General features: G+C 50.2%; 1 protein-coding gene across 1 annotated transcript in view; it reads left to right on the top strand.

The window, feature by feature from the left end:
• Positions 1-5679: 5679 nt before the first annotated feature.
• The window catches only part of CACNA2D4 (calcium voltage-gated channel auxiliary subunit alpha2delta 4), a gene marked incomplete at its 5' end in the record, with an annotated part of 123392 nt that continues 114170 nt past the window's right edge, over positions 5680-14901 (top strand). Inside the window, 4 exons of the mRNA XM_079775701.1 lie at positions 5680-5792; positions 8367-8448; positions 10179-10295; positions 12969-13028. Coding sequence (XP_079631827.1) covers positions 5680-5792; positions 8367-8448; positions 10179-10295; positions 12969-13028 — 372 coding nt within the window. The remainder of the gene's footprint in view (positions 5793-8366; positions 8449-10178; positions 10296-12968; positions 13029-14901) is intronic.

Here is a 14901-nt window from a genome sequence, read left to right as displayed (position 1 = left end):
AAATTGTGTGACCCAATTCCTTGTAATAAAATCTCTTTGATTCTACATATATATCCTATTGGTTCTGTTTCTCTGTGGAAACATGACTAACACAAGAAGAGGCCTGAAGAGCAGCAGTGATGTTGGGTTGAGGGATGCCACCAGCCAGAAGTATTCTTGCTTTCTGACCAGGCTCTTGCCAGGGCTCGCTGTTGGCTAAGTTCAGTGGAAGCCAGAGGGCACAGGACCCGGCAGAGGCAGTCTGGACTGATGAAACTCCAAGGGCATGGAGCAGGGGCCGAGGGCATAGCTGAGCTCTGGAGGGCAAACTGAAGACATCCAGAATAAGCAGCATGAAGGATGTTGCCATAATCCAGGGATTAAACACTGAGGCTTGGCCAGGTTGTGGCAATGGCTAAGGGATGAATGGTTAGGTTCTGGATGTATTTGTAAGTCAGAGCCAGCAGGATGGAGCAGGCCTGAGAAAGAGGAGTCACAACTGACTCCAAAGTTTGGGGCCTGAGCAAATAGCTTTCTTTGACTGTTACAAAAAAATTTTTTTTTAAAAAAATGATTCAATTGCTAAATAAAGTTTATTGAATTTCTTCTATGATGTTTTATAGTCTGTCAACAAAATATACCTACATTGCCCCATTTGATCTTCACTATCCCTTAAAGCAGGGGTTGGGGGGGGGGGTATTGGATGACCAAAGGGAAAACTAGACCCAGGCACAGGCCCTCAAACACATGCTTATGAGAGCTCGTACATATCTGTGCATGAATGAAGAAAAATGACATGGAGTACTGAGAAATACTGGCTTAGACTCTGTTGCAGAATTAAGCCTGGAGCTCTGGTTAGTTCCCTTGGTCTGTTCTGCTGTTGCGCAGGCAGGGAGAGCTCAGAGATGAGTGCCCTACAGCCTAGCTCCTGAGGAGCCAGTGGACCCAGTGAATCATGTGGACAGGCAGCAGGAACAGAGCAAAGGCTGTGCAGGGTGGCGGGGGAGGGAGGAAAGGGGAGCACGAGGAGGGAGCCGGCCAAGGGGGAAGAGAGAGCAGAAGCGGGGAGCAGAGGAAGGAGGCGGGCAGGGAGGGACCAGGGGAAGGAGAAAGGCAGGAGGAGGACCGCTGTGAGGAAATCCAAGCAGCCCTGTGGAGTACAATGGCGTCTTCAGCCAGCAAGTCCCCAGCCCACAGCCCGGGCCTGCCTGTCGCCTGCCTGCCTGCCTGCCGTGTGTGTAAACCATCCTCGCTGACTCCGCCTCACCTGACACTGCCTGGAGTGGAGAAGAGCCTTGCCGCTGGGCCCTGCCCCAAATACACATTCCTCAACTAAACAATTGCTTTTATTTTAAGCCACTAAATGTAGCTTAGTCTGCAGTAACAGACACTGATATTCTCACCATTCCGCAAAAGGTATATACACGATAGCATGCCTGTGGTTTTCTACTTTTGTTCCTTGTACCATCTGTTCCTTATAACTATCCCTTCAATAGCCTTCATTTGGTGAACTCCTATTCATTACTTAAAGCCCAATTCCAATGTCCCTTTTACTGTGAAGTTTTCCCTGAAATGTCCCCTCCCCCTTTTTCCCACCAAGGGGAAAAAATAATTGTCCCCTCCACTGTGCTGCCAAATACTTCCCTCTGCATCACAGTGCTTAGCTTGCTTTAGCTGAGAGTTTTTATTGATTTCAGAGAGGAAGGAAGAGGGAGAGAGAGAGAGAAACATAAATGATGAGAATCATTGATCAGCTGCCTCCTGCATGGCCCCTACTGGGGGTGGAGCCTGCAACCCGGTCATGTGCCCTGACTGAGAATCGAACTGTGACCTCCTGGTTCATAAGTTGACGCTCAACCACTGAGCCACACTGGCTGGGCTAGCTGAGAGTTTCTTTGAGACCAGCCTTCCTGGATAACTTTGAGTATTTATCTAAAGCACCATGTCCAATCTTCATTCCAACTCTAGGCATCACCTCCCCAGTGCCTGGTGAGAGGCTGGTGCACCAAGAAGAGGCCCCAGGAAAGGGGGTCAGGTTGGGTTACATTTAAAGGATTTAAGATGAAGCACTGACCAAGAGAAAGTTGGAATACTCTTTCCCTCAGAGCCCTTAAAAATAAAGCCACAACACAAGTTAATTGCTAACGGCAGGAATGACATGCCATCCTGGGCTACAGCTAAGGGATGAGCCACTGAAGCTCTGAGTTTCAAAGATCTCTCTTAAGGACTGATAACTCCTTTCGCTCTGGGCTCTGCTCCCACACTTCATTTTATTCCTGCTAAGAAATCTCTTTCTGAAAATTTTCAGCTCTAAAGTCTTCTGTGCACCCTCACCCCACCCCCGGCCCCCACCCCACCACCGCCTCCACCACCCCTACCGCAGGCCCTAGCATTTCACAATACAGCACTAAGAGGGGCTACGGTCTTAACATGCTACAATTCATAGAGCCAACAATGCATACATAGCATATAGAGCATAAAATACATATATTTTAGAGTTACTTAAAGGGCATTTTTCTCTGTACAGTGAGTGGTTAGGGCACACTTGTAGTGTGCCATACCTTGGTAGGTCTTGTTCAAGAAAAAAACCACAGGACCAAAATGAAGTCACTTGTGCTAAAGCCATGACACTGAACCTGGACTTAGTAGCTGACCTAAGTACAGTTTCCACCTTCTCCAGGAATGTAATCTTAGTCAGGAACTCTCTGGTCTGTGCCAATGAGATAGTTGTCACTATGTGAGCCCTCTGCATCCCCCCAAGGAAGCTGAGGTAACCTGCCTGATGAGATCCCCGCCTCCCCCTGAAACCTTGCCAGAAAAATCCTTTCTTCTCTTTCATTAATAACAACTTCCTTGTCCCATCCAGTTTCTGCCTATAATAACCTTCCATTCTGTACAACTCCCAGAGGTGGGATGCTGCCCAATTCATGAATCATTTAATAAAACCAGTTAGATCCTCAAATTTACTTGATTGAATTTTTGTTCTTTAACAGTCTTTGAAAAGATGTAATATTACTCTCCTCACCAATGTGACATCAGTACTTTTCTTTACAAGTACTTTGAGGGCTTCCCACTCAGGTCTAAGGGCTGGGGGAACCCAGGCCACCACTGTGTTTGCGAAATGAGTACAAGGAGCGTGTAGAGCCTTCTAAGCAGCTCCTGTGCTCAGCACATTAGGGAAGTCAGGGGCTCCGATGAGCAGGCGCTACAACGAGGCACAGGGCCAGGTTCTGCAGGGTCGGGGGCTTGCATTATTAGGAGGCGGTCATCTATAAAAGAAAAAGAATACAAATTACAAATGCAAAAATAGATATAAATGAGAATATTTGTTTAGAATGAAAAAAAATCACTCCAAAATACAAATTTTAAGAAGATAAATACCACAAAAATCACAAAACCTAGAAAATTAAATATTCTTATTAATTGCCCCACACAGCTCTACAGTACTTTTTCTAAATTTTGTATGACTTGTAATTCTGAAAAATATACAAAATCCATCTGAAATGGAGGCAATCATAGGAAGAATTCAAACACATTTAAAAAACGCTGCCACGTGTACTGGGCCACCTAATTGTGTGACAAGATGCCTCTAGTGCTACAACATGGGCTTCCCCATGAGTGTGTAGTTCTGTCACCGGCACACTCACTCCTTCAGACACCTCTCTGTGTTGGTGGCAACTGTGCGTGCCACTCTGCTGGAACCCGCAGATTTTGCTGGGACCCGAGGCCTCCGATAGACTAAGAAGCACTCTGTCACATGGGATGCTTTATGTGACATCGCATACAGTGCTCATGTGGTATGTTACCAATTTGGACCCACAAACACAAGAATTTTGATCAAATTCCAGTTTGTGTAATTCCCACTGGGAGAGAAGACAATGTTTGGCATGTTTATAACTACCCACATTCGCTATCAGCCGCTTTCCTCACAGGAGAGAGCTGTTTTGGCCAGCCTTGAGAGAACCAAGTCCTCTGCTGGCAATTTTATATATTTTCACTCCTCTTTTTTTTAATTTATAGATTTGAGAGAGAGAGAGAGAGAGAGAGAGAGAGAGAGAGAGAGAGAGAGAGGAGGGAGAATGTGAGAGAAAGAAACATTGATGTGTTGCTCTACTTATTTATGCATTCATTGGTTGATTTTTGAATGTGCCCTGACCGGGGATCAAACCAGCAACCTTGGCATATCAGATGACACTCCAACCAACTTAGCTACGCAGCCAGGACCTGGCAATGTTACTAGTTTGATCTTTGGAAGGCTCTTCCATACTAGCTTCTGGCTCAGTGTATTTCAAACCTTGTTTTTCCTCCTCTCCCATGTAAGACATTCACACCTGATGAACTCATGCTGCGCCCAGGTGTCCCGATGCAGGGCCAGTCAGCACTGTGGGTGATAACAGTGTTCCTATCCAGTATGACTGGAGGTAACTTGTCTATACAAGGAAGTAACTGTGAGCTACATAAATATATCCCACTAAATCCAAATTAAATGCTTCCCCACTCATCTTCCTCTTAGCTGGATCCCCAAAATGCACACAGCCACGAAACACCACCCACCTGAGGGGAAATCAGACAGAGAAGCGCTGGAATGGAGAGAGACAGAGTCTTAACCAGCTGTGGTCAATCTTCCTTTTGCCTAGAGCCGTGGTCGGCAAACTGCAGCTCGCGAGCCACATGCGGCTCTTTGGCCCCTTGAGTGTGGCTCTTCCACAAAATAACCACGGCCTGGGCGAGTCTATTTTGAAGAAGTGGCATTAGAAGAAGTTTAAGTTTTAAAAATTTGGCTCTCAAAAGAAATTTCAGTCGTTGTACTGTTGATATTTGGCTCTGTTGACTAATGAGTTTGTTGACCACTGGCCTAGACTACGAGCATGTTGCTGCGCAGGGAGGGACCCCGACGCTACATCAGCTTCTTGGCAAATGTGCCCCTAGACTGGAACCAGGAGCAGGTGTGTGCGATGTGGGGGGGGGTGGGAGGAGGAGACATAGGATGTTGGCATTGCCTCTGAACCAGCCAAAGGCAGCAGGCCTGGGGCCATGAGCCAGAGTTAGATTCAACCCTGTGCCCAAGCCTCCCTGGTCTCACAGCCCTGAAAACAGGGAGGGTGACACCGACCTGCCAGGACGGCTCTGCAGTTTAAAGGGAGGTTGTCCAGCTCTTGGTAAATCAGAGCTCTGGGCAAGCGCCCGCTGTTGCCCTGGGCCAGTGTCACAGGGTCCAGAAAGACTGCCTCTTTACAGCAGGAGCATGCGTTCCCACCCCGATGGAATGGGCAAGCCCTGTCTTCTGAAATCAGAGTAATCCTGCCCAGGTCACTCCTGCCAACCCCTCCCCGCCCGCCCCTGCTGTCAGCCGGGGGATTAGAGGAGAGGCCAGTGGATTAAGGGGTTCGTCTGTCACAGCCTCCCCTGCCACAGTCAGCCCCTCTCCTGGAAGCCTGCTCTGTTGCTGTTCTCTGCGGGACAGAGAGAAGCCCCTTCTCCCACTAGGCATTGCAGACAAGACCAGACTGAAAGCCGGGAACCCCGGGCTTACCAGGACCCAAAAAGCAGGAGGCTTGGGGCGTCCCAAGGATCTGGCCAGCAGGCAGACAGAGCCCACGGTCTGAGGCTGCTCTTTCCCCTCTGCCCACCCGGACCACAGCAGGAGCACAGGCCCAGACCCCCCAGGCCCACCCAGGCCCCCGCCCCGCCTGCGGCAGGATGCCCCGCTGCCTGTGGCCCTCGCTGCCGAAGACCGCAGTCATCCTGTGTCTGCTGCTGTCCAGCACCTCTCCGTCCCCCACGTCGGGGCAGGCCATGATTCCTCTGGAAACGTAAGCATCCAATTCAGCCCCTCCCCCATAAAACCCCTTTTCCCTTCCCTCCTTTCCTTCCCCCTGGCAGACCTCAATCCTCTGCGCCTCCCACCTCCCATCTCCCTCCGGCTCTCCCCTGGGGGGCACGCCCCCTTTCTGGCTATGAAGACCTTTTCTTCACCCTCCTCTCTTCCATTTGGGAGTCCTGCCTGCCCCTCCCCAGCCACCTGCTGGTTATAAGCTGACCTGCTCGCCAGGCTCACACTCCTGGGGTGACAAGCAGCGAAGGGAGCACCTGCAGGGCGCGCTCCTTCCAGGATAACCGCTGCCATCAGGGGCCTGGGAGTGGGAGCTGTGCTGATTGACACGATTATTTCGGCTCCCCAAGGATTCGTTAGGAAGTTAGTTTTAACATTCTGAAAGGGTGAAGCAGTTCTAAAGCAACCAAATGGCTCGTGCAGCCAGGAACCAGGTCAAATTGGACTTTGGTGGTCTCGGTCTTCCCTTCCTATGCCTTTCTGCCTCCCTCCAGGCCCCGATGTTACACCCTGTCATGAAGACTTGGTATCAGTCATTTACACTTCGGTATACATTTAAATTACTATGCAACCCCTCTGGGTGTGTATATTTTTAGTCCTTGGCTCTGGTGTACCTATTAAATAAATTTTGAGCAAAACGCTCTCTACACTGCACCTGCCCACTCCCTTGGCATCAGGTCTCAACCCAGGACCTTGACCCCCTCCTCTTCCCCACCCCAAAGACCCTCTCTCTCCTATGAAGTAACATCAGCCCTCAGCCTCCAATGCTTGCCCTGGCTTCTCCTGCCCTCCCAAATCTGTTCTCACCCAAGTCATCAAAGGCCCTCATTGCACAATCCAGTAGACATTTCTGGACTTCTCTCTTTGGACTCTTTGGACACTGGCTTCCCCCTTTTCCTTGAGTCTCCATGCCTCAACTTTCATAACGCTGTGCACACCTGGGCCTCCTTGGGCATCTGTTACCTCTGTCTTTCTCGGTGCTCCTGACCCTGGGATTGGTGTTGGTGTTCCCCAGGCTTGTCACCCACTCAGATCTTTTCATGCTACACACTCTCTCCTTGAGAGAGCCCATCTACGCTCAGAAGTTCAACTGCCATTCATGTACTAATGACTCTTAGCCCTGCCTCTACCTGTTAGGCTCATATAGCCATTGCCTGTGGACAGCTTTTCCTGAACAACATGCAAGGTTTTAAATTCAAGTTTGTGTCTTTCAAGATACAAAGTGATTGGTACTTTCTGGAGTTGGACAATGCACAACCTGCCCAACATCACTCTGCAGCATAGCTCTGCAGCAGAAACCTCCCATTCTGTGTATCCTCGGCTACACTCATCCCCTTCCACCCTCCCCCACTTGTCCCATGATCCCTCTGGTATTCGTTTTATTTAATAACACCCCATAAGCTCAACCACCCAAGCTAGAAACCTGGAAGTCACGGTTTTCTTCCCAAAGCTCTTCTGTACTCTCACCCTAAATTCTCCCCAGCTTCTAACACTGAACTCAGATCCCGCCTCCCCCAGGAAGCCTTCCCTGCCCACCACTGCCCCTCCCCAAATTTCACTGGTGTCCCTTCAAACAAGTAGTATGCTATCTGTATATGAAGGGGCGTCCCTCTAATGGAAGGGCTTCCAAAGGTGAAGACTGAGTGGCTCCAGGACTCTGCACAATGCCCGGTACGCAGGACATGAGTAGATATTGGTTGAGTGGCTGAATAAATGCTGATCTCGAAATGATCATGTGGACAAACTCCATTTGCTCCATCTGGAGAGGCTCAGACTCAGCCTGTGCCTACCCCCAGGACCCCTCCAGCCTGTCCAGATGGTGACATCTCCACATCCTTCTGGGGACGGACCAAAGGTCAGGGTTTCTCCAGAGGCTGCCTGCATCAGGGTCAGGTGTGGCCTCTCCTGCCCGCACTGCCTGGCCCACCCTGCGCAGCAGCAGCTGGGAGCCTTTTCCTCTGCCCCTGCGCTTCACGCTCCCTCTGAAGTTTCAGCAGGATGCAGCAGCCTGCAGTGACCTTGAGCAGGGCACACCAGGGGAGCGACTCACTGAGAACTGCAGCTGTGCCCAGGCAGTTCCTGTCTATCCTCAGGGTCCTCCCTGCCCTGCTCCGGACCTGCCCACAGCCTCTTCCCCTCCCCTGTTCCCCGCTCCCCGCCCACAAACCACAGCCCTTGGGGGCCTGAGGTCAGGCTCTGGTTCTGCCTCATTTGCCCCTCATCCCTCAGCGAGAGATCCAGCCAAGGGCATTCAGCCCGCCCAGTGCCGCTGCTGGGCCCCTGTGGGTCCTCAGCGTCTCCTGCCTTGCCATGTGTGTCCTTCTGGGTGTGTGTCAGTGTGTATGTGTTTGTGTGTACGTTGTGTTAGAGTGCGAGTCTCTGTGTATCATGTGTGTCTATGTATTTGTGCATGTGTGCATCAGTGGTGTCTACGCATGTAGACACTTGTTTTGTCTATGCCTGTGTGTGTGCATACGCATCTATGTGTGTGTCTCCGTGTGTGTGTGTGTGTGTGTGTGTGTGTGTACACACATGTACCTTCATGGCCCGGCAGAGTGAAGCTGTGGGCAGACACCTTTGGCGGGAACCTGTATGACACCGTGACCAAATACTCAGGCTCTCTCTTGCTGCAGAAGGTGAGTGAGTAACACCTCCCAGAGCTCCCGGGGCCTGTGGGCGGTCAGCCAGGGAGCCCTGCCAGGGAGCAGAGACCCAGATCCCTGCATGTTGGTGCTGTGAGGGGTCTTAGCCATCATCTACTCCAATCCCCTCATCTTCAGACACGGAAACTGAGACCCGAGTCACAGAGCAAGTCAGTGGGGTGGTCGGGAGCATAGTGTCAGCTCAGGTCCCGGGGAAGCGGAGGTCAAGATGGAACTAGACAGACCAGAGGGATTTGCTGAGGGAGGAGCTGTGAGGAACAGAGGGGTGAGGGGGCAGAAACAGCAGGCTGGGAGGCAGGCCTGGCTCCTGTGAAAGGGGCGGGGCCGGAGGAGGAGGGGTGAGTCCCGCAGGCGCTTGGGCAGCAGGAGCATGAGCGGGCCTGTGGCCTCTGTGCACAGCGAGCTCCTCACCTCTGGTTCTCAGGGCTCCAGCCATGTCTGGGGGCTGCTGAGCCTCAGGGGCCCCAGCAGAGGTCTGGGCCGCGCCCGGCTCCTGGGCAGGACGCAGGGCCCGATGGAGAGGACGGGGCCAGCAAGCCCCACTCCCCTGGGTAGTTGCTTTGTGTGCAGATTGACTCCTAGCCTGTCCTCTTACGAGATTATAAACAGCTTCATTTCCCTCTGATATTTATAACTCCCAGAGCAGTTTAATAATAGCTTGCTGTTCTCTATTATCACCATTTGCTGAGAGCTTTATATTCAGGGTCTAACTTTCACCACAAATTCATGAGGTGACTACGACATTTGCCATTTTCTAAATGACGCTAAAAGCAACTCTCAGGCTTTTATGCCTGCATGTGACCACCAGCTGCTCCTTCCTGTCTCCCCTTCCCACAGCCCACAGGAGGGAGCAGGCGGAGCGAGGGTGCCCGCCCCCGTTCAGGGACCCCCACAGGCCACTATAACAACGACAGCTCAATCCCACTTCCCACTCACTGCCCTACCACACTCCTACTCTGCAAAACACCATTTCATTCCGTGTTCTCATTTGTGCCCTCTAACCTGGTGAGAAACATGGAGCAGTCCTTATGTGACTGGGGTAAAAACATTCTCTAAGTCTATGCATTCTAGAACATTCTCTAAACCATGCTAATGTCACATCTTGCAGATGAGGAAACTGAGTAACTTGCCTCTGGTCACGTGATCAATAGGTTGCTGACCTGAGCCTTTAGACATTGGTCACACACACACTCGGGGAAAGATGGTCTCCCTTGGGCCCAGAGCGTGAATTCGAATCCAGCTCTCTGAACAGTTTGTCAGGCAGCGTTAATACCCGTCACTGCTGAGCTTGGTCTGGACAGGATGCGCATTGGGAAGCGGGGGTGGGGGAGGGAATGAACTGATGCTCAGGGCAGTCGCAGTCCACGTGAGCCGCCCCAGGGAGGGGGCAGGCATGGCACACAGAAGTCTCAGAGACTTGGCTGTGTGACCTTGGTCAAGTTCATTGACCCCTCTGAGCCCCAGTCTACTCCCTCTTGAGGACATTAACTGAATGTGTCCAGAGCCCCTGGAACAGAGAGGACATGTGATAAGAGGCAGCCATTGTCAGTGGTGGGGAGATTACCGGAGGAGGAGAGGGCCTGTCCTGCCTCCAGCTGAGTAAGCAAGGCCTCGCGGTGTGAATGCGCTGGCTGAGAGGACGGAGGTACCGAACCTCCTGGTGCTGATGACAGGTGCCATCTCTCCCACGTTCCCCTCGACAGAAATACAAGGATGTGGAGCCCAATCTGAGGATCCAGGAGGTGGATGGCTTGGAGCTGGTGAAGAAGTTCTCAGAGGACATGGAGACCATGCTACGCAGGAAAGTGGAGGCTGTCAAGGTGCTCAGGCCCTGTGATCTGGGGGGAGGGGGACTCTGCCCAGCCTGTCACACCAAAATACCCTCAAAATGATGCCATGGCCCTGCACCCTCTCTCCCATATCATCCTTTTCCTACCTCACGAGCATCGGCCTAACATCCCCAGGAGCCAAAAAGTCCTTGTAAAGGAGGAAACAATGGAAAGCAAGGGGAGAGGGAGGGCTGGGATTGGAGCTCTGCCTTGGAGAACAGCGTCCAGTGCAATAGGACCAACCTGCAGTGTTGGGGGGACTCTGCACCATGATGTTATATTCAGTGACTGGTGCAGAGCAGGAACAAAATGAGGGCTGAGGAGCCACTGGATGGATGGAAGGATGGATGGATGGATGAATGGATGAATGGGTGGGTGGATGGATGGATGGAAGGAAGGAAGGAAGGAAGGAAGGAAGGAAGGAAGGAAGGAAGGAAGGATAGATGGATGGATGGATGGATGGATGGATGGATGGATGGATGGATGGATGGAAGGATGGATGGATGGATGGATGGATGGATGGATGGATGGATGGATGGAAGGAAGGATGGATGGATGGATGGATGGATGGATGGATGGATGGATGGAAGGATGGATGGATGGATGGATGGATGGATGGATGGATGGATGGATGGAAGGATGGATGGATGGATGGATGGATGGATGGATGGATGGATGGATGGGTGATAATTGGGTGGAGGATGGATGTGAGTATAGAGGGATGGAGTACATACAAAGTAAAGTTCCCTACCTCCTCTTTCTCCTTTTCTCCTTCCCCTACACTGCCCCCTATCCTTTCCACTCCTGCCATACAGACCCACCCTTCATGGATCCCAAGTGCTCTGAGGGCTACCCAGACAGCACAGGTGGTTATAGTGAAGGCCTCTGCTCAGGTGATTCCACCATGGCACATCCACCATGTGCCACAAAGGACCATCTGGGAGGCATCCTGTGTAAAACCGCTGGGGCCCTCTTTCCCACGTTACAAGTTGCAGCCTCTTTTCTCCAGGCCTAGAGGCAGGGGATCTTAGCATCAGGAACCACTGAGAAGACACTTGGGGCCTGGAGATCCCATCCTGGTGGAAGCAGGGGGACACTGACCCCACACAACCAGCACAGCAGGACCACCCACTACCTGCAGTGGTGGAATGCAGGAGCGCTCCACTGCGGGCCCTGGTCCCCCGGTTCTAGAGCCCGGCAGTCTTGGCTCACCCCCAGAGGCCAGGCCCTGGGCTCCCTGGGGCTCAGATGCACTGTGTCCTTCTCCCAGCCTCAGCCTCAGCCTCAGAAAATCAATCAAACCAGTGCTTGCTCTGCAGACCTTCTCCAAGCACTAGTCCCTGCTCCCTGCTGGGGGTCCCGTGAGGGTGGGGGGGACACAGCTTGGGAGTGTCCATGGGGACACTTGTCGCAAAGCAGGACTCCAGTAATCTTGGCCCTGTGGAATTTCTTCATCGCATCCTAGGAATTAGGGGTTGGGAGAAGGGAAGTTGGAGACTCTTCTACCCCATGTACAGTTATATTGAGCCCAGAGAGGCTTAGTGGCTGTCCCTGACAAAGCCAGAATAGGAGCTCAGCTCTTCTCCTCTTTCCCCCCAGATTTACTGAGGTTCCCTTGACAAAAACAAAACAAAACAAAAAAACCTGTGTGTATTTATATTCAGCAGCTGAAAGGTGGAAAAACCCAAATGTCCATCAACTGATAAATGGATAAACAAAATATGAGCTATCCATACAATGGAATGTTATTCAGCCATGAAAAGGAATGACTTTCTGCTATGTGTTAAAACACAGACGAACCTTAAAAACATCTCTGTGAAAGATTCCAGATATAAAAGGTCACCTACTGTGTGATTCCATTTGTGTGAAATATCCGGAATAGGAAAATCCATTGACGGAAAGATTAGTGGTTGCCAGGAGCCAAGGAGTGACTGGGGTGATGAGAACTTCTGGAACTAGACAGTGGTGGTTGCACAATATTGGGAATGTACCTAATGCCACTGAATTGCACACTTTAACATGACTAAAATGTATATACATATATACATACACATTTAAACAGACTATTTTAGAGCAGTTTTAGGTTCATAGCAAATTTGTGAAGAAAGTACAGAGAATTCTTATATAAACTCTGCCCCCACAAACACACAGACTCCCCAACTATCAGCAGCCCCCACCAGAGTGGTCCATTGGTTACAATAGATGAACCTACACAACACATCATAATCACCCAAAGTTCATAGTTTACATTAAGGTTTATTCCTGGTGTTGTACATTGACAAATGCACAATGACATGTATCTACCATTATAGACCGTACAGAATAGTCACACGGCCCTAAAAACCCTCTATTTTACACCTATTCATCCCTCCCCCTACCACCAACCCCTGATGACCACTGATCTTTTTACTGTCTCCATTTTTGCCTTTTCCAGAACGTCATGTGGTTGGACTCATGCAGTAGATAGCCTTTTCAGACTGGCTTCTTTCACTTGGAAATGTGCACTTACCTTTTGGCTATTGTGCTGCTGTGAACATGTACACACAAGTTGTTGTTTGAGTCCCTGTTTTCAATTCTCTTTGGGTATATTCTTGGGAGTGGAATTGAGGACCCACTGGTCTCCTTTTGCCCGTTCATTCTCCCCTCTGTGTTCCCATCCCTCAGAATCTGGTAGAGGCGGCTGAGGAGGCTGACCTGAACCATGAATTCAATGAATCGCTGGTGGTGAGTCCTCCTGCTCCTGTAGCTGCTGCTGAGAGGGTATTACGGCTAATCTCCCGCCCCAGGGATGGACAGTGGCCCCTGAGTGCAGGATAGGGAGGAGTAGAGGGAGGCGGGGGTCCAGTACTACATTTTTTTTTATTTCTTGTCTAAAGTTTTACATATGTCTCCTTTTTCCCCCAATTGACACCCCCATCCCCCCAGCCATTCCCACCCCAAGCAAGCCCCCACCACCCCAGTGTCTGTGTCCATTGGTTATGCTAATATGCATGCATACAAGTCCTTTGGTTGCTCTCTATCCCTACCCCTCCCCTGCCCCTTGTCTCTGGATCTATTCTTATTCATCAGTTTATGTTGATCAATATATCCCACATATGAGTAAGATCACCTGATATTTATCTTTCTCTGACTGGCTTATTTCACTAAGCATAATGCTCTCCAGTTCCATCCATGCTGTTGCAAATGCTAAAAGTTCGTTCCTTTTTGTGTGTGTGTGTGTGACTTGCTTTATTGCAGTATTTGCTTTATTGTGGTGGTCTGGAACCTGCAATACCTTGAGGTATGCCCATATACCAGTATATATAATAGGCTCCACTAATTACTGTCTGATTTCTTTATTGTATTTGACATTGCCATGGGACATATATTGCTCAGCAATCTGATACAACCAAATTTGTACAAGAGCAGGTTTTTTAAAGCCAGTTTTTTAGGATTTTTTTCTTTTTTTAATTTTAATTAATTTATTTATTGATTAAGGTATCACATATTTGTCCTCATCCCCCCATTCCCATCCCACACCCTCTCCACGCATGCCCCCACCCCCCTGTTGTCCTTAACCATTGGTTAGGCTCATATGCATGCACACAAGTCCTTTGGTTGGTCTCTCCCCTTTACCCCCACCCTTCCCTACCCTCCCTCTGAGGCCCGACAGTCTGATCCATGCCTCCTTGTTTCTGGGTCTGTTCTTGTTCATCAGTCTATGTTGTTCATCATTTCCCCTAGATGAGTGAGATCATGTGCTATTAGAAATACACTTATAAGAACCAAAAATGAGACAAGCAATAATGGTTATGCTGACAGGCAAATGAATCAGTCTGTAGTGAGTTTCTGGGCCAACAGTTCTTTTGAGACCCAATTTCAATGTCAAACAGTTCCTTATGTGTACATGTCAGCAATGACATTTCAGTTCTGGATGGTGGACAAATGGTGGTAATGCAGGTCCGACTCTCTCTGGATTGGTCCTGGGCAACCTGCAGTGATGCACAGCTGCTAACTGCTAGTATGGCAAGGCGACGTCAGCGTCTTCCATCTCTGGACTGCTTCTCTTCTGTCTTCATGGCTGGAGTAGTCCTGTCGATTCCTCTCTGTTGCTGGAATCCACATGGTCTCGGAGTTGTTTTCTTTTTCCAGGAGATCTCTGCCCTTCCCAGCTGCAAACTGTCTCACCAGCCGCGTCTCCTTCACCAATTCGGGCTGGATTCCTCTTGTTTCAGCTGCTCCCTCTATTTCCTCCTGAACAAGGATCAGGACACATCTCTCCTTCCTTTTTATAGCGGCGTAGTATTCCATGGTGTAGATGTACCACAGTTTATTAATCCACTCATCTGCTGATGGGCACTTAGGTTGTTTCCAAATCTTAGCTATTGTAAATTGTGCTGCTATGAACATAGGGGTGCATATATCCTTTCTGATTGGTGTTTCTGCTTTCTTGGGATATAGTCCTAGAAGTGGGATTACTGGGTCAAATGGGAGTTCCATTTTTAACTTTTTGAGGAAACTCCATACTGTTCTCCACAGTGGCTGCACCAGTCTGCATTCCCACCAGCAGTGCTCGGGGGTTCCTTTTTCTCCACATCCTCGCTAGCACTTGTCGTTT

This window comes from Cnephaeus nilssonii (genome assembly GCF_951640355.1).
Source record: "Cnephaeus nilssonii genome assembly, chromosome: 6".
Taxonomy (NCBI): Eukaryota; Metazoa; Chordata; class Mammalia; order Chiroptera; family Vespertilionidae; genus Cnephaeus; species Cnephaeus nilssonii.
The sequence above is the reverse complement of the archived record's forward strand: the minus strand, read 5'-3'. Positions and strand labels throughout refer to the sequence as shown.